Source organism: Oncorhynchus mykiss, chromosome 7 (genome assembly GCF_013265735.2).
Source record: "Oncorhynchus mykiss isolate Arlee chromosome 7, USDA_OmykA_1.1, whole genome shotgun sequence".
In the NCBI taxonomy this organism is placed as follows: domain Eukaryota; kingdom Metazoa; phylum Chordata; class Actinopteri; order Salmoniformes; family Salmonidae; genus Oncorhynchus; species Oncorhynchus mykiss.
In genome coordinates, this window is record NC_048571.1 from 1,357,005 (window position 1) to 1,384,666 (window position 27,662).

The 27,662-nt window shown below is 44.4% G+C and overlaps 3 protein-coding genes across 13 annotated transcripts; 1 reads left to right on the forward strand and 2 right to left on the reverse strand.

Moving 5' to 3' along the window:
- Positions 1–227: 227 nt before the first annotated feature.
- LOC110495420 (histone-binding protein RBBP7) lies at positions 228–5,899 on the reverse strand. 2 transcript variants are annotated; one of them, XM_036982022.1, is made up of 12 exons: positions 5,693–5,899; positions 5,179–5,323; positions 4,718–4,866; positions 4,311–4,484; positions 3,973–4,088; positions 3,608–3,768; positions 2,472–2,598; positions 1,929–2,006; positions 1,623–1,702; positions 1,409–1,466; positions 1,013–1,123; positions 228–829 (listed from the first exon to the last, which is right to left on the reverse strand). In XM_036982022.1, the coding sequence occupies exons 1-12, from the start codon at positions 5,706–5,708 to the stop codon at positions 761–763; spliced, it is 1,284 nt and encodes a 427-aa protein (XP_036837917.1). In that variant the 5' UTR covers positions 5,709–5,899; the 3' UTR covers positions 228–760. The 2 variants fall into 2 exon arrangements, with proteins under 2 accessions (XP_036837917.1, XP_036837918.1); XM_036982023.1 differs by having other exon boundaries at positions 1,623–1,699; positions 5,693–5,898.
- Positions 5,900–5,938: 39 nt separating this feature from the next.
- LOC110495416 (U2 small nuclear ribonucleoprotein auxiliary factor 35 kDa subunit-related protein 2) lies at positions 5,939–11,057 on the forward strand. Of its 9 annotated transcripts, none has more exons than XM_036982012.1 (12): positions 5,939–6,182; positions 6,401–6,489; positions 6,641–6,707; positions 7,232–7,340; positions 7,488–7,574; positions 8,067–8,105; positions 8,276–8,388; positions 8,695–8,908; positions 9,024–9,079; positions 9,216–9,325; positions 9,455–10,467; positions 10,498–11,057. In XM_036982012.1, exons 1-12 carry the CDS (start codon positions 6,139–6,141, stop codon positions 10,879–10,881), a joined length of 2,325 nt encoding a protein of 774 aa, XP_036837907.1. In that variant the 5' UTR covers positions 5,939–6,138; the 3' UTR covers positions 10,882–11,057. The 9 variants fall into 9 exon arrangements, with proteins under 9 accessions (XP_036837907.1, XP_036837908.1, XP_036837909.1 ...); XM_036982013.1 differs by having other exon boundaries at positions 9,455–10,119; positions 10,162–11,057; XM_036982014.1 differs by having other exon boundaries at positions 9,455–9,962; positions 10,005–11,057.
- Positions 11,058–11,179: 122 nt separating this feature from the next.
- Positions 11,180–27,627, reverse strand: LOC110495424 (AP-1 complex subunit sigma-2). 2 transcript variants are annotated; one of them, XM_036982024.1, is made up of 6 exons: positions 27,477–27,627; positions 26,296–26,474; positions 19,382–19,490; positions 17,362–17,499; positions 13,541–13,549; positions 11,180–13,346 (listed from the first exon to the last, which is right to left on the reverse strand). In XM_036982024.1, the coding sequence occupies exons 2-6, from the start codon at positions 26,472–26,474 to the stop codon at positions 13,299–13,301; spliced, it is 483 nt and encodes a 160-aa protein (XP_036837919.1). In that variant the 5' UTR covers positions 27,477–27,627; the 3' UTR covers positions 11,180–13,298. The 2 variants fall into 2 exon arrangements, with proteins under 2 accessions (XP_036837919.1, XP_036837920.1); XM_036982025.1 differs by lacking the exon at positions 13,541–13,549.
- Between the last annotated feature and the right edge of the window lie 35 nt (positions 27,628–27,662).

Below are 27,662 nucleotides of genomic sequence, written 5' to 3' on the forward strand. Positions count from 1 at the left end.
TCCAACCCATCGGTTCCTGGAACCAGAATACACACAATTGGCGTTTTTGAAAAGTCGTCATTGGCTTTGATACTCGAATGGTCCAATCGCCGACTTTGAAGCCACTTGTGGCGATGTCGGTAGCAAACAGCACAGTGGAATAATTCAGTTGGAGTCAGTAAATGGGTTTACATTTTCTTAGGTGATTATAGAAAACAAATGAACGCACTTCAATTTTAAAAGTTACAAAAAGTACTTTATTGCAATTTATGCACAAAACAAAAAATCCAAAATGATTTAGTCACTTGCCTCAAGTCAAAGCAGAAACGATACCAACGGAAATCCTTTTTTGGACAGGTGGAGAAGAACCCCTGCTTTACCAAGTGCATTTGTTGAACGGTCCACCTGCATGGTTCAGTGGCATTTCACTCAGATGAGATTATCCTTTTATAAACAACTTCTATACACTTTGGACCAGTTTCCCGGACAGAGTGCCTAGTCTTGGACTAAGAAGCACAGTCAACTGTGAATATCCATTGAACATGCTTTTAAGTTAAGAACTACGCTTAAATCTGTGTTCAGGAAACCAGCCCTTTGTACCTGGTAAGGGCTGCTTGATCACTATATCAAACCAAATCCAGAAGAATGCTTCTATATGGGAAACAGAATGTCTGTCAGGTAGAGCTGGAGGCTACAATGTGAAATACTGTACAAGAGGAGAGAGATGCACCAGGAGGTGGTTGGTGGGTTGGGCTGGGGTAAGGTGGGGTGGAGTAGGCGGTTACGACCCTTGACCCTCCAGCTCTGAAGCAGGGGTGTCAGGCTCCTCATCATTATAGATGTTCTCAGCCTAGAGAAGGAAATTGTTACATCAGTTAAAGGATTTACAATTACTCTAACTGATTTAATAGGAGCAGACTTCTTGAATTATCTTTAAACAACAAAATGTAGACAGAAGTTAAACCACCAGGGTTAAGTTTCTTGAAAGTGCGGAAGCAAACGTGGTACTTTCTTTCAACAACAGTGTACTCACCATTTGCCAAACCTGCATGATGTTATCCTCGGAGACGGAGCAGATGACCCATGGCTCGTTGGGGTTCCATGTGAAATCAGAAATCTTCGCTGTGTGTCCTCCATGGATGAACTGACGAGATAAAACAAGTCCACAGGATGAGTAATATGCCAAAATATAACCTCCCTATAGACCACCTGTCCCATTGGCTACTCTCCTATCGCTGGTTATGTAAAAGCTCAGGGGTAGGGTTGCAAAACTGGCAACTTTCCCAGAAATGTCATGGTTTTCCCAGGATTCCTGGAATTCTGAAAGAACAGGCTGGAAATCCAGGGAATTTTTGGGAAAGTTGACATTTCTACAACCCAACTAAGGAGATAAAAGGTCATAATTGTGGATGATGGGTCTATCACTCACCAAGAGTTCTGGAGGTCCGTCCTCTGCGTCTTCAGCAGACTGTTCCTCTCCGATTTTACTGGGGACCGACGAGACAAAAAACAATTTCAACATCATCCTATCAGACTACAGTGTTGATGAAACACACACCCCTCCTCCCCCCCAAGGGCAACTCAGCCGAGCAAACGAACCATAAAGTCTAGTCCAGCCAACATGCCCTGTGGTCGGTCTTTACCTGAGATCCCATACGTTCAGCCTTCTATCTGTTCCGCTGGAAGCCAGAATGGTTTCGTTGTGAGGGGACCATTGCACCTGCCAAAGAAGTCAGTAAAGCACTGTCAGTGCAATAAACTCCAGCTCAGCACAACGTCTACGAGGGACACCAACACTTGGAAAAAGAGATGGTAAAATCAATGCGACTACCCTGGGTTAAATTAAATAGAAAGTTGAACGGGACGCCAACAAAGCCTGGTAACTTATCCAGACTCTCAATCCTATTGGTTCAGAGGGATTGAGATGTTCACTATTTATGGAGTATTACCTGGAAGATTTCATCCTTGTGCGATTCAAACGAGTGGAGCTTCAGTTTGAGGTTACGCAGATCCCAGAGAGCAACAGTCTGTTACACCAAAAAGAGAAAGAAAACATTTAGTAACGGTAAATATATTAGAACATATTCTTGGACTACTATCCAGTATGAAATACACTTCCTGGTCATGTGATTTGTGACCTGACCAGTAGGAAATACACTTCCTGGTCATGTGATTTGTGACCTGACCAGTAGGAAATACACTTCCTGGTCATGTGATTTGTGACCTGACCACTGACCACACCATTGTGCACAACCTTTATTTAACCAGGCAAGTCAGTTAAGAACAAATTCTTATTTTCAATGATGGCCTAGGAACAGTGGGTTAACTGCCTGTTCAGGGGCAGAACGACAGATTTGTACCTTGTCAGCTCGGGGGTTTGAACTTGCGGTTACTAGTCCGACGCTCTAACCACTAGGCTACGACACTCAAGCACTTGAGGTGAGACGGACGGACTGATTGTGTTTATCAAAGAAAAGAAAATGGGTACAGACCTTGTCTGCAGAGCCGGTGGCCAGGATGAACTCGCTGTAGGGGTTGAAGGACAGACAGTTGACCTCTGCAGTGTGGGCGTCCACTGCATGGCTGGGCTTGGACGTGTTGTTGGACCGTGTGTCCCAGCTGAGACAGAGATGTCAAAGGTTAATGACAGGGGTTCCCAAACTTTTTCCCACTTGGGCCCCCCCCTTCCAGCATAGGGGAACATCCCGCGCCACATCTATATCTATTGGCACAAGGACTGTTCATGACACCAACTGTTCATACCCCTCTTGATGGAGAGAATCAGGTTTAAAGTTTATTTTGTCATGGGGTGCAATTAACATTTTGCTGTTTTAAAGCTAATTGTTTTGCAATTCTATACACTTTGCCATATTTCATGTATATTCATGTGAAATGACTGACAAATTACAACAAAATCTATGGGCTAAAAAAAAACTTAAAACATTATCTGACATGGGCTAGTTGATCTGGACATTTCTGACAAGTTATAAATAGCTACGGTATTCAATGACTGGAATAGTGATGATGGACATAGTATAGCGATGATGGACATAGTATAGTGATGATGGACATAGTATAGTGATGATGGACATAGTATAGTGATGATGGACATAGTATAGCGATGATGGACATAGTATAGCGATGATGGACATAGTATAGCGATGATGGACATAGAATAGTGATGATGGACATAGTATAGTGATGATGGACATAGAATAGTGATGATGGACATAGAATAGTGATGATGGACATAGTATAGTGATGATGGACATAGAATAGTGATGATGGACATAGTATAGTGATGATGGACATAGAATAGTGATGATGGACTGCCCCATTTCAAAACAGCACTTTCTAGTATTGCAACTTCCAAGAGTAAGTTTAAAGCCATTCTGAGTTCCTTATAAATAAAAACTGAATTAAGGGATAGACAGTTAAGAGAATCAGATCCTTCCATCCAGTTTTCAAATCACTTTTCCTTTGAGAGATCTTGTGTGGAAAGTTTAAGGCTACACACTGTACATAAAAACACACTGGATGTCATGATTAGTTACAACTTGAAAAGTATCAGATTGTGTGAAAATACATTGAGAGTAGAAAAATAATAAAACAGAGAAGGCTCACGCACATCATCAGTTTCTGGTCGTCGGCCACAGAGCCAAACAGTGATTCGTGGAGCAAGTGCCAGGACACGTCCTCCACCACTGCAGTGTGCCCGGTGAAGATGGTCTTAGCATCCACTATCTTCCCCTCCTTAGGACCAGCACCGATGTCCCACAGGCAGATCGTCTGGAGATTAAAACACGTCAGTGCACTTCTTAATAACACAATATATAGTAGTTCATATAGCATTTGTCTAGATCTAATGAGTTTGCTTAATAACAATGCAGAAACGCTTTCATTTTCAGTGAAAGCCACAATCTAGCTTGAAATGATTAAAAACGCACAGGGGAAAGTGGTGTGCTGACGGAGTGTAGAGAGAGAGACACTCACGTGGTCATCAGAAGCACTGAGCAGGTTGCCACTGAGGTTGGGGTTCCAGGACAGGCCGTAGCCCTCCTTCTGGTGGCCCCGCAGGCGCAGGTCTGGGCTGCACTCACCACTGGGATCTATGAGAGGGAGAGACAAGATGGTCGAAAAATGTTAAGACGAGAAAAGGGTCAAATACATATCAAGTTACTACTTTCAGGAACCGGATGCATTTTTTCCTGGTCGGATGGAATCGTTCCAAAAGTGCAGACAAACATTTGAATCACGTCCAATAGCATTTTGATTTGTTTTTTTTTAAAGAGCAGTGATCTATTTACCAGATGTGTATCGTATTGTCTTACCTGGTTTGGAAGGGTGCTTGGTGTAGTCAAAAACCAGTACGTCTGAGGTGGGGGTCTTGGTAGCAATGATGCAGGGGTTCTGAGGCATGTACCTGGCCCGGTTCACTTCACCCTCGTGGTTTATCTTGATCTCAATCTCTATCTTTCCACTCACTGATCCAAAACCTCCAAATTCTGAGGAAGAAATACAGCATGTTCAGCATATTTTCTCAAGAGATAAAATGTTCACTGTGCCGATAACATCTTGACTTATAATATGCATATAAGGCCAGATTCCCAGACACAAAAAAAACACCTCATGGAAAATGTCTATTAAAATGATTTTAAAATCCGGGACTAGGCTTAATCTGTGTCCGGGAGACCATCGTCAAATGTAGAGAGAAGAGACCATCCTACGATGAACATACCTGCTCCTTTTTCACTGTCGTAGTGGGAAGCATCAAACTGGGCGTCATCGTTGGGGACCTGTACGCTGGCGATCACCAGGTGATTCTGCTCATCTGACGTGTGAGTTCCCAGTACCAGTCTGTGGACCGCATAGTCCTTTCCATCCGGCCTGCACAGAGAGACACATTAGATACTGTCCTTGTGTGTGTGTGTGTGTGTGTGTCTGAAGTGGCACACTATTACCTAGAGTGCACTACTTTTGACAAGAGACCTATAGTCAAAAGTAGTGCACTGCTATGTCAGAAGACACCACATGGCAAAATAACATGCTTTTCTAGACTGAACTAGAATGGCTGACAAGGAAGGCCAGGTTGGTAGAGAGAACAATACAATGTTCAGTATATTAGGTAGGTCAGCACACAGTTTTATGTTGAGCGCAGCAAGAGGAACAGAAATGGTGACGTAGCATTGGCTACTGTACCTGTTGACGTCAGGTAGCCACTGCACAGTGAGACTGGGCCACTCCAGCGCGTGGGTCATCACCAGGTCATAGAGGAAAGGAGTATTCTTCTTCCAGATTTTGTATTCTTCATTGATCACCCGCTCCTCAACTGCATCGTCATACACTTGAACAGTGAAAGAGGCAACACTTACATAAGACTACAATGGACAGTTACTACCAAGGCTAGTGTAACGTTGGGATTTACTGCATTCCTGTACCCTCGGGCCAGTTGTGCCTCATTTGCATGTTACACAAGCAAGCGGGCGGGCTGTCAATGTGAGCTAGATAGCTAATCATTTATTTATCAAAATAAACTATTAGTTAGCTATCTAAATTCTCAACTTATGGAGCACAGATAGTAAACTCAGGTCGAACATATGCAGCCTGTTCTGGTTAGCATAGCTAGCTAACAGACCGCACTTTTCATTTGGCTATGCATCCAGCCGCGCACACAAAGCATGCATGAAATGAACCGAGCCCATCAAATCCCTACCTTCTTTATCCGCCATGTTTGGATTTTAGGGGATCCTGCAATTGTAGGTCACCCGTGGGTTTGCCCGAAAGCAAGGTAACTAGGTAGCTATTCTATATTATTCGCAAAAGGCCAAAACACAGCGGAATTTGTTGACCACTCAAAATCCCTCTTTCTTTTATGCGCGCATCCGAGGATGGAGAGCACAGCGCATGCGTTCTCACAATAACGTAGTAACGGCGCGTGCGCAGACATGACCAGGAAGTGATTTATCATCGAACAATCTAAAAATTAATGCGTTCGCTGAACATTTTCGAAGAGAAATGTAAAAGTTTATGGCAACAGTACAACGGAACGATTCATACGGTGCAAGTCATTTTCGTTTGAAACAATTTTGACAAACATTTCAAACGAAGAGGGACATTTTCAACTTTGACCCCTGACGAATTGAATGAGTTTTCTGCAAAATGGCAGCATCAATACCTTCTGCAGTGTCAGCACCCTCATTGGGGTATGTTAAGATAATCGGCGTTAATCTGATGTTGTTATGTCATGTACATTTAATTGATATGCATGGTGGTGCCAAAGAATCACACCGTAGTGCTGTAAGTTATCTAGTTACGGTAGTCAAGTAGATAACTAACGTTAGCAAGCTCGCAGTGACTGTGTTGACAAACACTGAATAAATAGTAACTTAGACAACCCATGCCTCGTTATATTTTCCCACAGTCAAAAACGCAGGGCATCTTTGAAGAAGAAAGAAAGAAGAAAACGAAAACGCCAAGCCCTCGCCAAAGCCCAAATCAGAGAATCTGGTGGTATGTCACAGTGGATATATTTGAAAATCCTACATGATATTCTCTCTACTACTAGCCAGTTGTTTATCAGCATAATTCCCGACGGGGACTATGAATTCTGAATGTCTAACCATCCACTGACGAGCTCTAATTCATCTCCCTAAACACTTAGAAAATGGAGATGATTCTCCACCAGAACAAGATGACGATGAAGAGGAAAGGAAGGCTGAGGAAGAAAGGTAGCAAATATTTCTACAGTTTTAAGTTGATAAGCAATGGCAGTTTTTCCAGGGTCTGTAATATTGTTCCATGTGTCCTGTATTCAAAAAATTGTCAGACTCCAATCAACTGTTCTCTCTGCTACCGCACGGCAAGCGGTACTGGAGCGCCAAGTCTGGGACCTAAAGGCTCCTTAATTAACAGCTTCTACCCCCAAGCCATAAGACTGCTGAACAACCAATCAAATGCCCCCCCCCCCCCCCCCCCCCCATCTGTTTTTACACTGCTGCTACTCACTGTTTATTATCCATGCATAGTCACTTTACAAATGACCTGGACTAACCTGTACCCCCACACATTGACTCGGTACTGGTACCCCCTGTGTATAGCCTCGTTATGTAAATATATTGTGTTATGTTTTGATAGTTAAAAAATATATATATATATATTGTACTGCATTGTTGGTTAAGGGCTTGTAGGTAAGCATTTTACGGTAACCTGTTGTATTCGGCGCATGTGACAAATAACATTTGATTTGATTCAGACGGCGCCTAGACCAGGAGTGGCTGGAGAGGGAGAGGCTGGCCCAGCAGGAATTCAGACTCCGGTGGGAGAGGGAAGACGCTGCAAGGAAGAGACAGGAGGAAGAGGAGGTACAGAGCTGTCACAATGTAGAATGGCACCCTATTCCCTAAGTTTAACCAGAACTCGGGCCAAAAGAAGTGCACTATAAAGAGAATAGGGTGCCCCCCCCCATGATTCACTGAAATAATGTGTGTAACCGCTTTCCATGTCTGCAGGCGAGGATAAAGCAGGAATGGGAGGCCCAGCAGAGGAGAGAGGAAGAGGAGAAGGAGCAGAAGCAACAGGAGAAGAGAGACAGAGAGGTGAAACGTGCACCAGGAGGATAAACGCACAATGGAAGAGCTACATATCCTCTTCCTTTTGTATTTTGGTCACACAATGGTTTTAACTTAAGAAATATTACACAGTAATGTGTCTTTTGTGTGAGAAAGAAGTGTTTTTGCCTCAGACATCCACGTTTATCCACGTGTTTTTCCTTAACTGTGATACACGCAAAGACCTTAACTAAGATACACACAAAGAGGGACACTCCTACAGGTCTGTGCTGCCATGGGACAAGGATGTATCTTTTATCTGTGGATTTGTTTCCTCGTGTCTTCTGGTTATTCTCATACTGCTCAGGGACAAAATACACACACACCTTTGCAGTTCTTATGTCTAGTGTCTTTGTACAAAGGCATATTTTGTGGCTCGCTTTCAACCGCTGGTAAGAGATTCTTGACTTGCAGTAACAGACATCCAGATATGCCACTGCAGGTTTTCACCAGCCCATCCTATGTTTGCACCATTTATAGGAAGCTGTACAGAAAATGTTGGACCAGGCTGAGAGTCAGGTATGAAAAACACAAACCAAATGCATATTGCATACCAAGTTTATGTTTGGAAAGGAGTCTTGACTGTCTTTGATGGAACATTTTTCTGTAAAGCAGTTAGGTGTTACACAAGGATGAGTTTTGCCATTATTACAGAAACGAACCTATTCTACTTCCTGTTTTGCGTGTAGCTGGAGAATGGGGGTCCCTGGAGAAACCCTGAGGCTCCAGATTTTGGTACGGAGCAAGACCGGGCTAACTGCCCCTTCTTCCTCAAAACTGGAGCCTGCCGCTTTGGTGACAGGTTGGTAATGGTTCTAAATAGGAACACATTTCATTTTTTTATTGTATTTTTATAATTTATATTTTATTATTTGTATTTTTATAACTTTTTGTTTTTAATATTATTACTATTATTATTTGTATTATTATTTTTTAGCTAGGATAGTCCAACACCATTTTCCAGGGAGTCCTGGGAAGTGCATTCTGGTTAATTTTCCTTAAATGAGGCTCATCTTTCAGAATACTGCACAGCACAGTCATTTGTATACCATGTTTTCTTTATATTAGCGTTCAACTAATGAAATGTTCTGCTTACCTGATTGGTCAGGTGCTCTCGTAAGCATGTCCACCCCCCGTCCAGCCCTACTCTGATGATCCGGGGGATGTTTGCGACTTTCGGGATGGACCAGAGGTCACGGGACGACTACGATACAGACGCCTGTCTGGAGCACAGCGAGGAGGAGGTACAACAGCAGTTTGTGGATTTCTACGAGGATGTACTTCCTGAGTTCAGGACTGCTGGCAAGGTGGTGCAGTTTAAGGTGAATATGATGTTTGTCTTGCTGGACTGGAAGGAGGGATTCAATGGAAAGGAGACCTATCCACTCTTGAGGGGCAGTGAATGAAACCCCTCTCTCGTTTTGTCTCCGTCTTCAGGTCAGCTGCAACTTTGAGCCACATTTGAGAGGAAATGTTTATGTCCAGTTTGACACGTAAGTGAAGGAAGCAGCTCATGAAAATGGTCTGATAGGTTTTGTAGGCGTAGAAAAATTGTTTTTTCTCAATTTTGAGTCATCAAGTAGTGTATCTTCTACGGTCTATTTTTCTCTTTGCTGTCTGCGTCTTTAGAGAGGAGCAGTGCAGAGAGGCCTTCGTGATGTTCAATGGAAGATGGTACGCTGGTAAACAGCTCCAGTGTGAGTTCTCTCCTGTCACCAGATGGAAGACTGCTATATGTGGTGAGTGAATGGAACACAAAAGAACCACAATACACCTGCCTACATGGATTTGTACAGAATCGTGCTAGTCATAAGTTGTGTATATCATTAAGACCCTGGTATTTGTTTGATTGCTGTGATCCTCCACAGGTTTGTTCGACCGACAGAAGTGTCCGAAAGGAAAGCACTGCAACTTCCTGCACGTGTACCGTAACCCTGGAAACGAGTTCTGGGAGGCGGACAGGGACCTGCACATGTCCCCCGACCGGGGAGGAGGGGGTACCGGGTCTTTCGCTGGGGGCCGGTTCTCTGAGAGGAGTAACCGCTCCTCGTGGACCGAGAGGTCACAGAGCCGACGGGGGGAGAGGAGCAGGAGGAGTAGGAGCAGGGAGAGCAGAATAGCCCAAAGGAGAGAGAGTCTTCAGAGTGACAGGTCTTGGACCAGTCGTACCAGCACAAGACTCAGGTCGAGGAGTAGGGACAGAGAAAGTAGAGACAGGAGCAGAGATAGGAGGGACAGAGGCAGGAGCAGGGACAGAGACCGGCGGGATGGGAGCAGAGACCGAGATGGGAGCAAGAGAGAGGGGTGGAGGGGTTCACCCACAGAGGCTAGTAGGGGGAGATCCAGATCAGCCAGCCCTGGAGAGTCCTCTAAGAGGAAGAGACAGGGGAGCAGGAGCCCTGGAGAGTCCTCTAAGAGGAAGAGACAGGGGAGCAGGAGCCCTGGAGAGTCCTCTAAGAGGAAGAGACAGGGGAGCAGGAGCCCTGGAGAGTCCTCTAAGAGGAAGAGACAGGGGAGCAGGAGCCCTGGAGAGGCCTCTAAGAGGAAGAGACAGGGGAGCAGGAGCCCTGGAGAGTCCTCTAAGAGGAAGAGACGGGGGAGCAGGAGCCCTGGGAAAACATCCCAAAAAGACAAGCAGCCAGCCAACGACAGCAGCGACACAGCTCCATCACGCCACAAACACTCCAAAAAAAGCAAAAAGAAGAAGAGCAAGAGGAGGAAACCCAAGAGGGACAAAAAGAGCCAGACGGCTGGGGGTCAGAGTTCATCTGCAGAGTCGGGGAAGGAGTCTTGGGACGAGGAGAAACCCTCTCCAAACCTTGTAGACAGCAGTACACGGACTCCTCATGAGGTAGACAACACTACCCAGGGGACTGTGGATGTAGACAACACTACCCAGGGGACTGTGGAGGTAGACAACACTTCCCAGGAGACTGTGGATGTAGACAACACTTCCCAGGAGACTGCTAGGGTAAATGCCATACTTAGTCTCATGTTGTCTGAGTCTCTTGATAATGCCAATGCAGTCACTTCAGACATACAGACCCAGGTCAAGGAGGAGCCTGAGGATCCCTGTCCACCTATTGTCCCCTCTCCTAGCCCTGGGGATGTGGACATCGCTCAGACTCCTGGGGCCACTGACAACAGTACTCCTGAGGCAAACGCACTCTCCCCAGACCTCCATAGTATCTTCCTCAAGCAGGAGTATCCCTCTCTACCCAGTGTGCCTGAAGAGGAATGTGAACAGGATGGACCTGAGACGCTGCCTGATTCCCCTGACGATGATGAACCATAGCGGAATTAAATGTGTTCTGTATGGACTTCACCATGACTGCTATGGCCATTTTGAAGCGTAAACTGTTTATGCATGGACTGTTTTCAATCTTCACCAATGCACTGCTCGACCTAGCTTTCACAAATGTTAGTTTGTTCCAAATGTAAGATGTGACAATTAAATGTTTTTATACATTATGTGTATTTTTATTGCCAAAAGTAACTCGAGAGCATTTGCTCCTTGACCTACAATTGAACCTTGTTTCTTCCACACACTTGACATTTTCTGTGAAAAAAAAAAAGGCCAGGCAAAACAACCATTCTGCTAATCCATAGACATTTATTGTTTTAATGATTTACAGTATTTGAGAGAACTGAAGTAGTGACAGTTGTCTGTGTAAAATAAAGGCAATACTTTGAAATGATTCATAATGTACACAGGAGCAAGACATGGTGCCCTATTCCCTATATAGTGCACTTCTTCATAGGCTCTGGCCAAAAGTAGTGCACTATGTAGGGAATAGGGTGCCATTTGGGATGTTCACCACAGTTAAAGAGCAAATACAGTACAAGCTGAAAGAGAACATTAAAATGTCTTAACAGGACACCATTCTGGTCATTGGTAAAGGAGCAGTCTGTACGGTAGACAGGGAATAACAACAGGTTTTAGGTTTCTTTAACCAATGGTTTTTGTAAACGATTCAGTAACTGGTCATGTCCGTGTGCATTAAGCACAGGCAGTGATATAGTGGGAGTACCTCATGATTTGTGCTTCAATTGTCACAACCTTCCTCAATAACAAGTAGCCTGTTATGATTCAACTAGAATGTTCCAGTTTCACGATCACTTCATGAACAGAATTCAGGTCAGAACCAGGCTACGAATCAAGTGCCCTAAATGCATTTTCATTGACAGTTAAAACATTGTGTGACGAAGAGAAGTTCGATTAGTAACAGAATCCCTTTTTGTTCATTTTCACTAGTGTTACTCTTCCCTTGCCTTATAAAGCATGCAGAGTGGGCGGAGTTACTCTTCCCTTGCCTTTTAAAGCATGCAGAGTGGGCGGAGTTACTCTTCCCTTGCCTTTTAAAGCATGCAGAGTGGGCGGTGTTACTCTTCCCTTGCCTTTTAAAGCATGCAGAGTGGGCGGAGTTACTCTTCCCTTGCCTTTTAAAGCATGCAGAGTGGGCGGAGTCCCCGGTGTTACTCTTCCCTTGCCTTTTAAAGCATGCAGAGTGGGCGGAGCCCCCAGTGTTACTCTTCCCTTGCCTTTTAAAGCATGCAGAGTGGGAGGAGTCCCCAGTGTTACTCTTCCCTTGCCTTTTAAAGCATGCAGAGTGGCGGAGTCCCCGGTGTTACTCTTCCCTTGCCTTTTAAAGCATGCAGAGTGGCGGAGTCCCCGGTGTTACTCTTCCCTTGCCTTTTAAAGCATGCAGAGTGGGCGGAGTTACTCTTCCCTTGCCTTTTAAAGCATGCAGAGTGGGCGGAGTTACTCTTCCCTTGCCTTTTAAAGCATGCAGAGTGGGCGGTGTTACTCTTCCCTTGCCTTTTAAAGCATGCAGAGTGGGCGGAGTCCCCAGTGTTACTCTTCCCTTGCCTTTTAAAGCATGCAGAATGGGAGAAGTCCCAGGTGTGTTTGTGCTGTCTTCCCGACTGAACATATTGAACGACACAGGAGGTAGCAAGACAGCACAAAGATCCGGGACTCAGTCTATACAGAGCAAGGCTTGGGTCAATTCCATTTAAATTCAGGAATACACTGATATTCCAATGCACATTTCCTTCAATGATTTTCAATGAGTAAAAAGTGTAAATTGGTTTACTTTCTGAATTGATAGGAATTTAAATAGAATTGACCCCAACCCTGAGAGAGCACATATTTTCCCCCTAAACACCACTTATCTTCAAAACGATCTGATTATAACACAGTGTTCTTTGGTCAAAACAATGAAAGAATGAACATGAATACTTTTAAACTGTAACACTTCTTTAAAAATACTGACGTCGTTTTGCTTTCTTTTCACTTGTGAACATCCCATTTAAGTAAAAATGGGGTTTCTTAACTCTTTATGATATACTTTGAATTGTTTTAAATTCTCTAGACGAGACTGGAGTTAAAGTGGCCGTCACGGACATGTCATGTACAACAGAAACACGGACTTAAGGAAGGTGGGTGAGATTTCAGTTATTACTGGTGTAGTTTGTGGCCACTGGCTGCATATACCCCAGGGGTTTCAAAAGGTGAGTGTTTGACGAGGCACAACAACAAAAAAAGGAACAGACAGTTGGCACAAGTATCATTAACAACATGATAAGAGTTTTAGTACAAGACAACACTACAGCACATTAAAAGGTGCGAGAACAAGATGTTTGGGCCCCCCCGTGAAGAGAGAGAGAGAGTAAAGAGAGGGAGATAGTTGGGGCAGTGATGGAGGGAGTTTATGTCAGGCCAATCTCCTCCAGGACACTCCGCGGGGCTTCAGCTTCCTAAAGGAGGGAGGGAACAGACAAGAGGATAGTTGAGAAGGATAAGACACTGTAGTCAGTCTGAAGATGGACCAGTTTGATTGGTTTATGGAGTGCATACAAGAAACAGGTGTTCGAAGCCTAAATGCAATGACTTGAGTAACTGCTCCAACGCCACGATTAAATAAAGCATAGCAGGTAGATGTAACACTTACTTTGGCATCCTAGCAGGAGGTGAAGCACGGAGAGAGAGAGAAAAGCACTGTTTGAATACAACTGACCGCTAGACCAGCTGGTGTAAATCAGAGGAGGCTGCTGAGGGGAGGACGGCTCATAATAAATGGCTGCAATGGAGCGAATGGAAGGGTATCAAACCATGTGGGGCGGCAGGGTAGCCTAGTGGTTAGAACGTTGGGCTAATAATCGGAAGGTTGCAAGTTCAAATCCCTGAGCTGACTGTCGTTCTGCCCCTGAACAGGCAGTTAAGCCACTGTTCCTAGGCCGTCATTGAAAATAATAATTTGTTCTTAACTGACTTGCCTAGTTAAATATATATATATATATATATATATTTTTTTAAATAGTTTGATACCGTTCCACTGATTCCGCTCCAGACATTACCACGAGCCCGTCCTCCCCAATTAAGGTGCCACCAGCCTCCTGTGGTCCAAATGAGCAATAAAGGAAAGGCACAAAATGTCCAATCCAGACATGAGTTGTGGCTTCAAAAATTGCGCTGTTAACAAGGTATTTAATCAATAATAGCTCAGACACATAGGTAGGATTGTCGGTATGTTTGCCTGCCGACAGTACTTAGCACCACCGAACAAGAGTGGTCACACAGCGAAGTCCTCAGCCTCGTTAAAATACTCCAAACCAGAAGATGGCAATAGCGTTGTTTGGCAATTGATGTTTGTGTGTGTTAATTTACTGTCTAGTCAATGTTAGCTAGCTGCATTAGCGTTGCAGAATGCCCTTCTTGATACTAGTCAGATGGCCACAGCCATATTTTTTCTCCATAATCGCATACAGCCCATAGATAGACTTTTAGCTAGCTGGCATCATAAGCTAAATGGTTAGCATGATTCGCTAGCTAGCTAGGTAGGTAAAGGGTCTCTAGGCAGCTGCTTCGTGAAAACAGATCCATTGCGAGTTAATGACGTCACTAGCGACAGTGGCCAGATAGCTAGGTTGGTAAAGGGTCTCTAGGCAGCCGCTTCGTGAAAACTGATCCATTGCGAGTTAATGATGTCACTAGCGACAGTGGCCAGATAGCTAGGTTGGTAAAGGGTCTCTAGGCAGCTGCTTCGTGAAAACTGATCCATTGCGAGTTAATGACGTCACTAGCGACAGTGGCCAGATAGCTAGGTTGGTAAAGGGTCTCTAGGCAGCTGCTTCGTGAAAACTGATCCATTGCGAGTTAATGACGTCACTAGCGACAGTGGCCAGATAGCTAGGTTGGTAAAGGGTCTCTAGGCAGCTGCTTCGTGAAAACTGATCCATTGCAAGTTAATGACGTCACTAGCGACAGTGGCCAGATAGCTAGGTTGGTAAAGGGTCTCTAGGCAGCCGCTTTGTGAAAACTGATCCATTGCGAGTTAATGACGTCACTAGCGACAGTGGCCAGATAGCTAGGTTGGTAAAGGGTCTCTAGGCAGCTGCTTCGTGAAAACAGATCCATTGCGAGTTAATGACGTCACTAGCGACAGTGGCCAGATAGCTAGGTTGGTAAAGTATTCAGTGTTGTGAGCATGGTGCCGCACTTACCGCCTCATTCGTTTCACATGATGTGTATGACCGCCAGGCCCAGTTAGTAAGCTAACAAATAGATGGGTTGATGGGTTGTTTAGCAGAGACGTGGTCGGCTTAGATTGGTCTTTTGTCTGAATAAGCAGGTTTTACCACTAGCCAAGCTTGTTCTGGGAGAGCGAGATCGTTCTTTTTTCTTTATTAGGCTGTTGACAACATGTACACTATATTTCAATGTTTATTGAAAACGTAAATAAAAACGTGCACTTGTCTCCCAAACACAAAGGGTGTCCGTAACGCGCTTTGGTGACTGCATTTCACTTCCGTTGTTATAAAATACGTTTTTACCAAGACAAATATGATTCTTCCTATTCTGAATCGTTCAGTGGGTTCTTTCCTCTAACATATCACTAACGCTAGCTATATCGAAGAAGTCGGATATCGTTACCTAATTACATCCCATAATAAGCACCGAGCTCTGGTGACAGAACGAGATTGAACTGGTTGAAACGAGGCCCCCACTACTCCATCGTTGCCATCTGACCATCCAGAATCACCACACACAGCCTTCGGGTCCCATTGAAGAGCTCGCATCGTTTCTGTGACGCTTTTAGCCAAGCCTTGTATAAACTAGTAAACATTATCAGACCTAAAACACAAATCATCCTTCCTCAAGCACAGACTCTTCAGCTAGACGTAGAAGATAGAAAGACTGGAAAAGTACCCCCCCCCCAAAGTATGATGAGGCTCTATAGTTTTAGTTGGAACAATTTTGATGAAAAGGGTGGATTAGACTGGAAAAGTACCCCCCCCCCAGTCAGATTCTCCAGTGTTTCATGCTGATGGTAGTCATGAATGAGAGCTGAATAGTGAGTGAAGCCCTCTTTATGAACAGAGGCAGTGAGAGCTCAGGCAGCCAACCCTGGGGAGGTTCCCATAGCTCAGTCATGTGGATGCAGGTAGTGAGAGCTCAGACAGCCAACCCTGGGGAGGTTCCCATAGCTCAGTCATGTGGATGCAGGCGGTAGGAGTGCCTGGAATAACAATGCCACCAACAGGCTGCCAGACGAATAACATTAGCCTAAATACAGCAGTACTATAGACAATCACTTTTAACACAAAACTAAACAAGTCAAGAATGATATATAGGAATCAGAGAGATGGAGAGAGAAAAAGGCCATAACACCAACTCATCTAGGACATAGCCCAGCGATGTCATCATAGCCCAGAGATGTCCTCATAGCACCAACTCATCTAGGACATAGCCCAGAGATGTCATCATTACACCAACTCATCTAGGACATAGCCCAGAGATGTCATCACTACACCAACTCATCTAGGACATAGCCCAGAGATGTCATCATTACACCAACTCATCTAGGATATAGCCCAGAGATGTCATCACTACACCAACTCATCTAGGACATAGCCCAGAGATGTCATCATTACACCAACTCATCTAGGACATAGCCCAGCGATGTCATCATAGCCCAGAGATGTCCTCATAGCACCAACTCATCTAGGACATAGCCCAGAGATGTCATCATAGCCCAGAGATGTCATCATTACACCAACTCATCTAGGACATAGCCCAGAGATGTCATCATTACACCATCTCATCTAGGATATAGCCCAGAGATGTCATCATTACACCAACTCATCTAGGACATAGCCCAGAGATGTCCTCATTACACCATCTCATCTAGGATATAGCCCAGAGATGTCATCATTACACCAACTCATCTAGGACATAGCCCAGAGATGTCATCATTACACCAACTCATCTAGGACATAGCCCAGAGATGTCATCATTACACCAACTCATCTAGGACATAGCCCAGAGATGTCATCATTACACCAACTCATCTAGGACATAGCCCAGAGATGTCATCATTACACCAATTCATCTAGGACATAGCCCAGAGATGTCATCATAGCCCAGAGATGTCATCATTACACCAACTCATCTAGAACATAGCCCAGAGATGTCATCATAGCCCAGAGATGTCATCATAACACCAACTCATCTAGGATATAGCCCAGAGATGTCATCATTACACCAACTCATCTAGGACATAGCCCAGAGATGTCATCATAGCCCAGAGATGTCATCATAGCCCAGAGATGTCATCATAGCCCAGAGATGTCATCATTACACCAACTCATCTAGGACATAGCCCAGAGATGTCATCATTACACCATCTCATCTAGGACATAGCCCAGAGATGTCATCATAGCCCAGAGATGTCATCATTACACCAACTCATCTAGGACATAGCCCACATACCTCCTGCAGCAGGTCTGCCTGCTCTATAGCCTTCAGTACGTTCTTCTTGGAGGTCTCCTGAGCCTCTCCTCCTAGCAGGAACTCATCCAGGATGAAGTAGGCCTTCTCAAAGTTAAAGATGATGTCCAGCTCACACACCTGACATGGAGACAGACAGACGAGGGAACACATTGGAAGATTATTTTTCCTAGTCCAACATATTTACTCCAAATGGTAAACCCATTTGAACAGCTCCATCAGACACAGGAACAACCAGACCCTGTTCCAATAACAACATGTATACTTCTTCCCCGTCTTACAGATCTGATCATTTGGATAGGCGTTAAGCAATGGTGCTTTAACAGTATGGCCACTGTCATGATCACCAACAGGACCACTGAGAGAACAGTATGGCCACTGTCATGATCACCAACAGGACCACTGAGAGAACAGTATGGCCACTGTCATGATCACCAACAGGACCACTGAGAGAACAGTATGGCCACTGTCATGATCACCAACAGGACCACTGAGAGAACAGTATGGCCACTGTCATGATCACCAACAGGACCACTGAGAGTACAGTATGGCCACCGTCATGAACACCAACAGGACCACTGAGAGAACAGTATGGCCACTGTCATGATCACCAACAGGACCACTGAGAGAACAGTATGGCCACTGTCATGATCACCAACAGGACCACTGAGAGAACAGTATGGCAACTGTCATGATCACCAACAGGACCACTGAGAGAACAGTATGGCCACTGTCATGATCACCAACAGGACCACTGAGAGAACAGTATGGCCACTGTCATGATCACCAACAGGACCACTGAGAGAACAGTATGCCCACTGTCATGATTACCAACAGGGCCACTGAGAGAACAGTATGGCCACTGTCATGATCACCAACAGGGCCACTGAGAGAACAGTATGGCCACTGTCATGATTACCAACAGGGCCACTGAGAGAACAGTATGGCCACTGTCATAAACACAGATAACAATATGGCCACTGTCATGAACAATATGGCCACTGTCATGAACACCAACACGACCACAGAACACTATGGCCACTGTCATGAACACCAACAGGACCACTGAGAGAACAGTATGGCAACTGTCATGAACACAGAGAACAATATGGCCACTGTCATGAACACCAACAGGACCACTGAGAGAACAGTATGGCAACTATCATGAACACCAACAGGACCACTGAGAGAACAGTATGGCAACTATCATGAACACCAACAGGACCACTGAGAGAACAGTATGGCAACTGTCATGATCACCAACAGGACCACTGAGAGAACAGTATGGCCACTGTCATGATCACCAACAGGACCACTGAGAGAACAGTATGGCCACTGTCATGAACACCAACAGGACCACTGAGAGAACAGTATGGCAACTGTCATGATCACCAACAGGACCACTGAGAGAACAGTATGGCCACTGTCATGATCACCAACAGGACCACTGAGAGAACAGTATGGCCACTGTCATGATCACCAACAGGACCACTGAGAGAACAGTATGCCCACTGTCATGATTACCAACAGGGCCACTGAGAGAACAGTATGGCCACTGTCATGATCACCAACAGGGCCACTGAGAGAACAGTATGGCCACTGTCATGATTACCAACAGGGCCACTGAGAGAACAGTATGGCCACTGTCATAAACACAGATAACAATATGGCCACTGTCATGAACAATATGGCCACTGTCATGAACACCAACACGACCACAGAACACTATGGCCACTGTCATGAACACCAACAGGACCACTGAGAGAACAGTATGGCAACTGTCATGAACACAGAGAACAATATGGCCACTGTCATGAACACCAACAGGACCACTGAGAGAACAGTATGGCAACTATCATGAACACCAACAGGACCACTGAGAGAACAGTATGGCCACTGTCATGAACACCAACAGGACCACTGAGAGAACAGTATGGCCACTGTCATGAACACCATCAGGACCACTGAGAGAACAGTAGCTGTGTGAAATATGAAGACTCACACTGCCAAAGTACTTATCCAGCAGCTCTACGTATCTGTGGATGATCTCCAGAGTGATGAGCTCATTGTCTTGATCTTCCACCGCACAGCAGAAATACAGGCTGGCGTATCTGGAAGACAGGATAACACAGGGATAAACAACAGAAATACAGACAGGAAGACAGGATAACACAGGGATAAACAACAGAAATACAGACTGGAAGACAGGATAACACAGGGATAAACAACAGAAATACAGACTGGATAACAGGATAACACAGGGATAAACAACAGAAATACAGACTGGAAGACAGGATAACACAGGGATAAACAACAGAAATACAGGCTGGCGTATCTGGAAGACAGGATAACACAGGGATAAACAACAGAAATACAGACTGGAAGACAGGATAACACAGGGATAAACAACAGAAATACAGACTGGAAGACAGGATAACACAGGGATAAACAACAGAAATACAGGCTGGCGTATCTGGAAGACAGGATAACACAGGGATAAACAACAGAAATACAGACAGGAAGACACAGGGATAAACAGCAGAAATACAGACTGGAAGACAGGATAACACAGGGATAAACAGCAGAAATACAGGCTGGCGTATCTGGAAGACAGGATAACACAGGGATAAACAACAGAAATACAGACTGGAGTACAGGATAACACAGGGATAAACAACAGAAATACAGACTGGAAGACAGGATAACACAGGGATAAACAACAGAAATACAGGCTGGCGTATCTGGAAGACAGGATAACACAGGGATAAACAACAGAAATACAGACTGGTGTATCTGGAGGACAGGATAACACAGGGATAAACAACAGAAATACAGACTGGAGGACAGGATAACACAGGGATAAACAACAGAAATACAGACTGGAAGACAGGATAACACAGGGATAAACAACAGAAATACAGACTGGAGGACAGGATAACACAGGGATAAACAACAGAAATACAGACTGGAAGACAGGATAACACAGGGATAAACAACAGAAATACAGGCTGGAGGACAGGAAAACACAGGGATAAACAACAGAAATACAGACTGGAGGACAGGATAACACAGGGATAAACAACAGAAATACAGACTGGAGGACAGGATAACACAGGGATAAACAACAGAAATACAGGCTGGCGTATCTGGAAGACAGGATAACACAGGGATAAACAACAGAAATACAGACTGGAAGACAGGATAACACAGGGATAAACAACAGAAATACAGACTGGTGTATCTGGAAGACAGGATAACACAGGGATAAACAGCAGAAATACAGACTGGAGTATCTGGAAGACAGGATAACACAGGGATAAACAACAGAAATACAGACTGGAGGACAGGAAAACACAGGGATAAACAACAGAAATACAGGCTGGCGTATCTGGAAGACAGGATAACACAGGGATAAACAACAGAAATACAGACTGGAAGACAGGATAACACAGGGATAAACAACAGAAATACAGACTGGAAGACAGGATAACACAGGGATAAACAACAGAAATACAGGCTGGCGTATCTGGAAGACAGGATAACACAGGGATAAACAACAGAAATACAGACAGGAAGACACAGGGATAAACAGCAGAAATACAGACTGGAAGACAGGATAACACAGGGATAAACAGCAGAAATACAGGCTGGCGTATCTGGAAGACAGGATAACACAGGGATAAACAACAGAAATACAGACTGGAGTACAGGATAACACAGGGATAAACAACAGAAATACAGACTGGAAGACAGGATAACACAGGGATAAACAACAGAAATACAGGCTGGCGTATCTGGAAGACAGGATAACACAGGGATAAACAACAGAAATACAGACTGGTGTATCTGGAGGACAGGATAACACAGGGATAAACAACAGAAATACAGACTGGAGGACAGGATAACACAGGGATAAACAACAGAAATACAGACTGGAAGACAGGATAACACAGGGATAAACAACAGAAATACAGACTGGAGGACAGGATAACACAGGGATAAACAACAGAAATACAGACTGGAAGACAGGATAACACAGGGATAAACAACAGAAATACAGGCTGGAGGACAGGAAAACACAGGGATAAACAACAGAAATACAGACTGGAGGACAGGATAACACAGGGATAAACAACAGAAATACAGACTGGAGGACAGGATAACACAGGGATAAACAACAGAAATACAGGCTGGCGTATCTGGAAGACAGGATAACACAGGGATAAACAACAGAAATACAGACTGGAAGACAGGATAACACAGGGATAAACAACAGAAATACAGACTGGAAGACAGGATAACACAGGGATAAACAACAGAAATACAGGCTGGCGTATCTGGAAGACAGGATAACACAGGGATAAACAACAGAAATACAGACTGGAAGACAGGATAACACAGGGATAAACAACAGAAATACAGACTGGAGGACAGGATAACACAGGGATAAACAACAGAAATACAGACTGGAAGACAGGATAACACAGGGATAAACAACAGAAATACAGGCTGGAGGACAGGAAAACACAGGGATAAACAACAGAAATACAGACTGGAGGACAGGATAACACAGGGATAAACAACAGAAATACAGACTGGAGGACAGGATAACACAGGGATAAACAACAGAAATACAGACTGGAGTATCTGGAAGACAGGATAACACAGGGATAAACAACAGAAATACAGACTGGATAACACAGGGATAAACAACAGAAATACAGACTGGAGGACAGGATAACACAGGGATAAACAACAGAAATACAGGCTGGAGTATCTGGAAGACAGGATAACACAGGGATAAACAACAGAAATACAGACTGGATAACACAGGGATAAACAACAGAAATACAGACTGGATAACACAGGGATAAACAACAGAAATACAGACTGGAGGACAGGATAACACAGGGATAAACAGCAGAAATAAAGACTGGAGTATCTGGAAGACAGGATAACACAGGGATAAACAGCAGAAATACAGACTGGAGTATCTGGAAGACAGGATAACACAGGGATAAACAACAGAAATACAGACTGGAGGACAGGAAAACACAGGGATAAACAACAGAAATACAGGCTGGCGTATCTGGAAGACAGGATAACACAGGGATAAACAACAGAAATACAGACTGGTGTATCTGGAAGACAGGATAACACAGGGATAAACAGCAGAAATACAGACTGGAGTATCTGGAAGACAGGATAACACAGGGATAAACAACAGAAATACAGACTGGAGGACAGGAAAACACAGGGATAAACAACAGAAATACAGGCTGGCGTATCTGGAAGACAGGATAACACAGGGATAAACAACAGAAATACAGACTGGTGTATCTGGAAGACAGGATAACACAGGGATAAACAGCAGAAATACAGACTGGAGTATCTGGAAGACAGGATAACACAGGGATAAACAACAGAAATACAGACTGGAGGACAGGAAAACACAGGGATAAACAACAGAAATACAGGCTGGCGTATCTGGAAGACAGGATAACACAGGGATAAACAGCAGAAATACAGACTGGAGTATCTGGAAGACAGGATAACACAGGGATAAACAACAGAAATACAGACTGGAGGACAGGAAAACACAGGGATAAACAACATAAATACAGGCTGGCGTATCTGGAAGACAGGATAACACAGGGATAAACAACAGAAATACAGACTGGTGTATCTGGAAGACAGGATAACACAGGGATAAACAACAGAAATACAGACAGGAAGACAGGAAAACACAGGGATAAACAACAGAAATACAGACAGGATAACACAGGGATAAACAACAGAAATACAGACTGGAGGACAGGATAACACAGGGATAAACAGCAGAAATACAGACTGGAAGACAGGATAACACAGGGATAAACAACAGAAATACAGGCTGGATAACACAGGGATAAACAACAGAAATACAGGCTGGAAGACAGGATAACACAGGGATAAACAACAGAAATACAGGCTGGCGTATCTGGAAGACAGGATAACACAGGGATAAACAACAGAAATACAGACTGGAAGACAGGATAACACAGGGATAAACAACAGAAATACAGGCTGGCGTATCTGGAAGACAGGATAACACAGGGATAAACAACAGAAATACAGACTGGAAGACAGGATAACACAGGGATAAACAGCAGAAATACAGACTGGAAGACAGGATAACACAGGGATAAACAACAGAAATACAGGCTGGATAACACAGGGATAAACAACAGAAATACAGGCTGGAAGACAGGATAACACAGGGATAAACAACAGAAATACAGGCTGGCGTATCTGGAAGACAGGATAACACAGGGATAAACAGCAGAAATACAGGCTGGCGTATCTGGAAGACAGGATAACACAGGGATAAACAACAGAAATACAGGCTGGATAACAGGATAACACAGGGATAAACAACAGAAATACAGACTGGAAGACAGGATAACACAGGGATAAACAACAGAAATACAGACTGGAAGACAGGATAACACAGGGATAAACAACAGAAATACAGACTGGAAGACAGGATAACACAGGGATAAACAGCAGAAATACAGACAGGAGGACAGGATAACACAGGGATAAACAACAGAAATACAGACTGGAGTATCTGGAGGACAGGATAACACAGGGATAAACAACAGAAATACAGACTGGAAGACAGGATAACACAGGGATAAACAGCAGAAATACAGACTGGAGTATCTGGAGGACAGGATAACACAGGGATAAACAGCAGAAATACAGACTGGAAGACAGGATAACACAGGGATAAACAACAGAAATACAGACTGGAAGACAGGATAACACAGGGATAAACAACAGAAATACAGACTGGAGTATCTGGAGGACAGGATAACACAGGGATAAACAACAGAAATACAGACTGGAAGACAGGATAACACAGGGATAAACAACAGAAATACAGACTGGAAGACAGGATAACACAGGGATAAACAACAGAAATACAGACTGGAGTATCTGGAGGACAGGATAACACAGGGATAAACAACAGAAATACAGACAGGATAACAGGATAACACAGGGATAAACAACAGAAATACAGACAGGATAACAGGATAACACAGGGATAAACAACAGAAATACAGACAGGATAACAGGATAACACAGGGATAAACAACAGAAATACAGACTGGTGTATCTGGAGGACAGGACAACACAGGGATAAACAACAGAAATACAGACTGGAGGACAGGATAACACAGGGATAAACAACAGAAATACAGACTGGGGGACAGGATAACACAGGGATAAACAACAGAAATACAGACTGGAAGACAGGATAACACAGGGATAAACAACAGAAATACAGACTGGAGGACAGGATAGCACAGGGATAAACAACAGAAATACAGACTGGAAGACAGGATAACACAGGGATAAGGAGCAGAAATACAGACTGGAGGACAGGATAACACAGGGATAAACAACAGAAATACAGACTGGAAGACAGGATAACACAGGGATAAACAACAGAAATACAGACTGGAAGACAGGATAACACAGGGATAAACAACAGAAATACAGACTGGTGTATCTGGATAACAGGATAACACAGGGATAAACAACAGAAATACAGACAGGATAACAGGATAACACAGGGATAAACAACAGAAATACAGACTGGTGTATCTGGATAACAGGATAACACAGGGATAAACAACAGAAATACAGACAGGATAACAGGATAACACAGGGATAAACAACAGAAATACAGACTGGAGTATCTGGAGGACAGGATAACACAGGGATAAACAACAGAAATACAGACTGGAAGACAGGATAACACAGGGATAAACAACAGAAATATAGACAGGATAACAGGATAACACAGGGATAAACAACAGAAATACAGACTGGAGTATCTGGAGGACAGGATAACACAGTGATAAACAACAAAGGCACTAACCTTGGGCCACATTCTGACAAACATACTTTCGTTCAGCAGGGATAATAATGAATAACAAAAGCATCAGATGGCCTTCACCATTCTGAGAATGAGTGCTGTAACAAAATGGCCCCCTGACTGAAAACAAAACTGTAAGGGTGCCTCCCTAGCAGCAAAGTCTTATTGAAAACCAACCTTCTAAACCTTGGCACAAGTATAGTGGTTTGAGACTATACTACAATTTAGTTGTCAAAACTGCCAATTTCAGGAAGTAAAAACTTTAACAAAGATTGTGAAATTCCCTTCCTGAATTGACCTCAACACTATCAGATGGAGTCCACATTTCCCTCGTCTGTCTGTCTTGTAGATGATATTAAGGTCCCTCCACTCCAGGAAGGAGCTCATCATTTCCCACCATTAACACCCATGTCTGTCTGTCTTGTAGATGATATTAAGGTCCCTCCACTCCAGGAAGGAGCTCATCATTTCTCACCATTAACACCCATGTCTGTCTGTCTTGTAGATGATATTAAGGTCCCTCCACTCCAGGAAGGAGCTCATCATTTCCCACCATTAACGCCCATGTCTGTCTGTCTGTCTGTCTTGTAGATGATATTAAGGTCCCTCCACTCCAGGAAGGAGCACATCATTTCCCACCATTAACACCCTTGTATGTCTGTCTTGTAGATGATATTAAGGTCCCTCCACTCCAGGAAGGAGCTCATCATTTCCCACCATTAACGCCCATGTCTGTCTGTCTTGTAGATGATATTAAGGTCCCTCCACTCCAGGAAGGAGCTCATCATTTCCCACCATTAACGCCCATGTCTGTCTGTCTTGTAGATGATATTAAGGTCCCTCCACTCCAGGAAGGAGCTCATCATTTCCCACCATTAACGCCCATGTCTGTCTGTCTTGTAGATGATATTAAGGTCCCTCCACTCCAGGAAGGAGCTCATCATTTCCCACCATTAACACCCTCGTCTGTCTGTCTGTCTGTCTCTGACCTCTTGTAGACGATCTTGAGGTCCCTCCACTCCAGGAAGGAACACATCTTGGGCTTACGGGCTAGAATGGTCTGGACCAGGTCCCTGGAGATCTTCTTCCTCTCTTTGTCCGACAGGGGAACATACCACTTCTGCAGCCGCAGCTTACCCTGCCGACTGAACAGCAGCATGAACTGCATCTGGTGGGAGGGAGGAGAAGAGGACAGAGGAGAGGAGAACGAATGAGAGGAGGGTAGAGGAGAGGACAGGGGGAGGACAGAGGAGGGAGGGGGATGGGGTGGAGAGGAGAGGAGGGAGAGGGGATGGGGCGAGGAGAGAAAGGGAGAATGATAGGGGACAGAGGAGAGGGAAGGAGGAAGGTGAGAGGAGATATGAGAGGAGGATAGAGGAGAGGACAGGGGGAAGGACAGAGGTGGGAGGGGGATGGGGTGGAGAGGAGGGAGAGGAGAGGGGATGGGGCGAGGAGAGAAAGGGAGAATGATAGGGGACAGAGGAGAGGGAAGGAGGAAGGTGAGAGGAGATATGAGAGGAGGATAGAGGAGAGGACAGGGGGAAGGACAGAGGTGGGAGGGGGATGGGGTGGAGAGGAGGGAGAGGAGAGGAGAGAAAGGGAGAATGATAGAGATATGAGAGGAGACAAGGATCAATACAAGTGTAACAGAGGTGGTTCGGTGGGCTTTAGCTCATCGGGATGATTCCGTCTTCAGGCACACAAGAGACTTGAACCCAGGCTGTTCAGTAAAGTGATACAATACAGAGGCACGGTGAGGGTGTATGTTGGAGCAAGGAGGTAAAGTAGCCAAACATAAATGGTAGTTTGCTTACATAGCTAGTGAAAGGTCTTCTCCATAGTCAAGACCTCATATGGTCTTCTCTGTCTAACTATCTAGCCAACTGAGGATTTGCCTATCAAAACACAGACATTTCCCAGTCATATAACTAGTTAGCCTAGTTGTTGTTAGTTATGTAGCTTATGGCCCTCAGTATATCCATCAAATTTGAGTGTAAAGCTAGCTCAGAGATGGGTGGCTAGCGCTAGCAGCTAACATGCACAGTAAGGATGTCTAGCTAGCTACTTTTTCAATGGCTTTTTGTGGACATGATCAGAAGCACAGGACGCTTTTTCGTTCAACATGTGCAATTGCAACGACTGGCCAAACAAATAAGGAGGTAAAACGTACCTTTATCTTGATTGTTGACTCAAAAACACTATGAATTGCAGATTCAAATCTATCCAACAGAAATGTGCAGTCCACCCAGTGAAGTCGAGCGTTCAGCGGGGATGCAGTTAGATCTATTTTGATTGGTTAACACATCTACGGTCCGGATTTTTGATTGGCTTAAAAATTCCGTTATTCCAGCCCTTG

Coding starts and splice junctions, on each gene's coding strand:
- LOC110495424 (XM_036982024.1), bottom strand. CDS start 26,474: ATGCAGTTCATGCTGCTGTTCAGTCGGCAGGGTAAGCTGCGGCTGCAG. Junction 19,491..26,295: donor CTCAAGATCGTCTACAAGAG/GTCAGAGACAGA, acceptor CCTGTCTTCCAG/ATACGCCAGCCTGTATTTCT. Junction 17,500..19,381: donor TGGATAAGTACTTTGGCAGT/GTGAGTCTTCAT, acceptor TCTCCATGTCAG/GTGTGTGAGCTGGACATCAT.
- LOC110495420 (XM_036982022.1), bottom strand. Junction 3,769..3,972: donor TCAGTGCTTCTGATGACCAC/GTGAGTGTCTCT, acceptor TTTAATCTCCAG/ACGATCTGCCTGTGGGACAT. Junction 2,599..3,607: donor GACGACCAGAAACTGATGAT/GTGCGTGAGCCT, acceptor TCTCTGTCTCAG/CTGGGACACACGGTCCAACA.
- LOC110495416 (XM_036982010.1), top strand. CDS start 6,139: ATGGCAGCATCAATACCTTCTGCAGTGTCAGCACCCTCATTGGG. Junction 7,575..8,066: donor AGGAGAAGAGAGACAGAGAG/GTGAAACGTGCA, acceptor CACCATTTATAG/GAAGCTGTACAGAAAATGTT. Junction 9,326..9,454: donor ATGGAAGACTGCTATATGTG/GTGAGTGAATGG, acceptor GATCCTCCACAG/GTTTGTTCGACCGACAGAAG.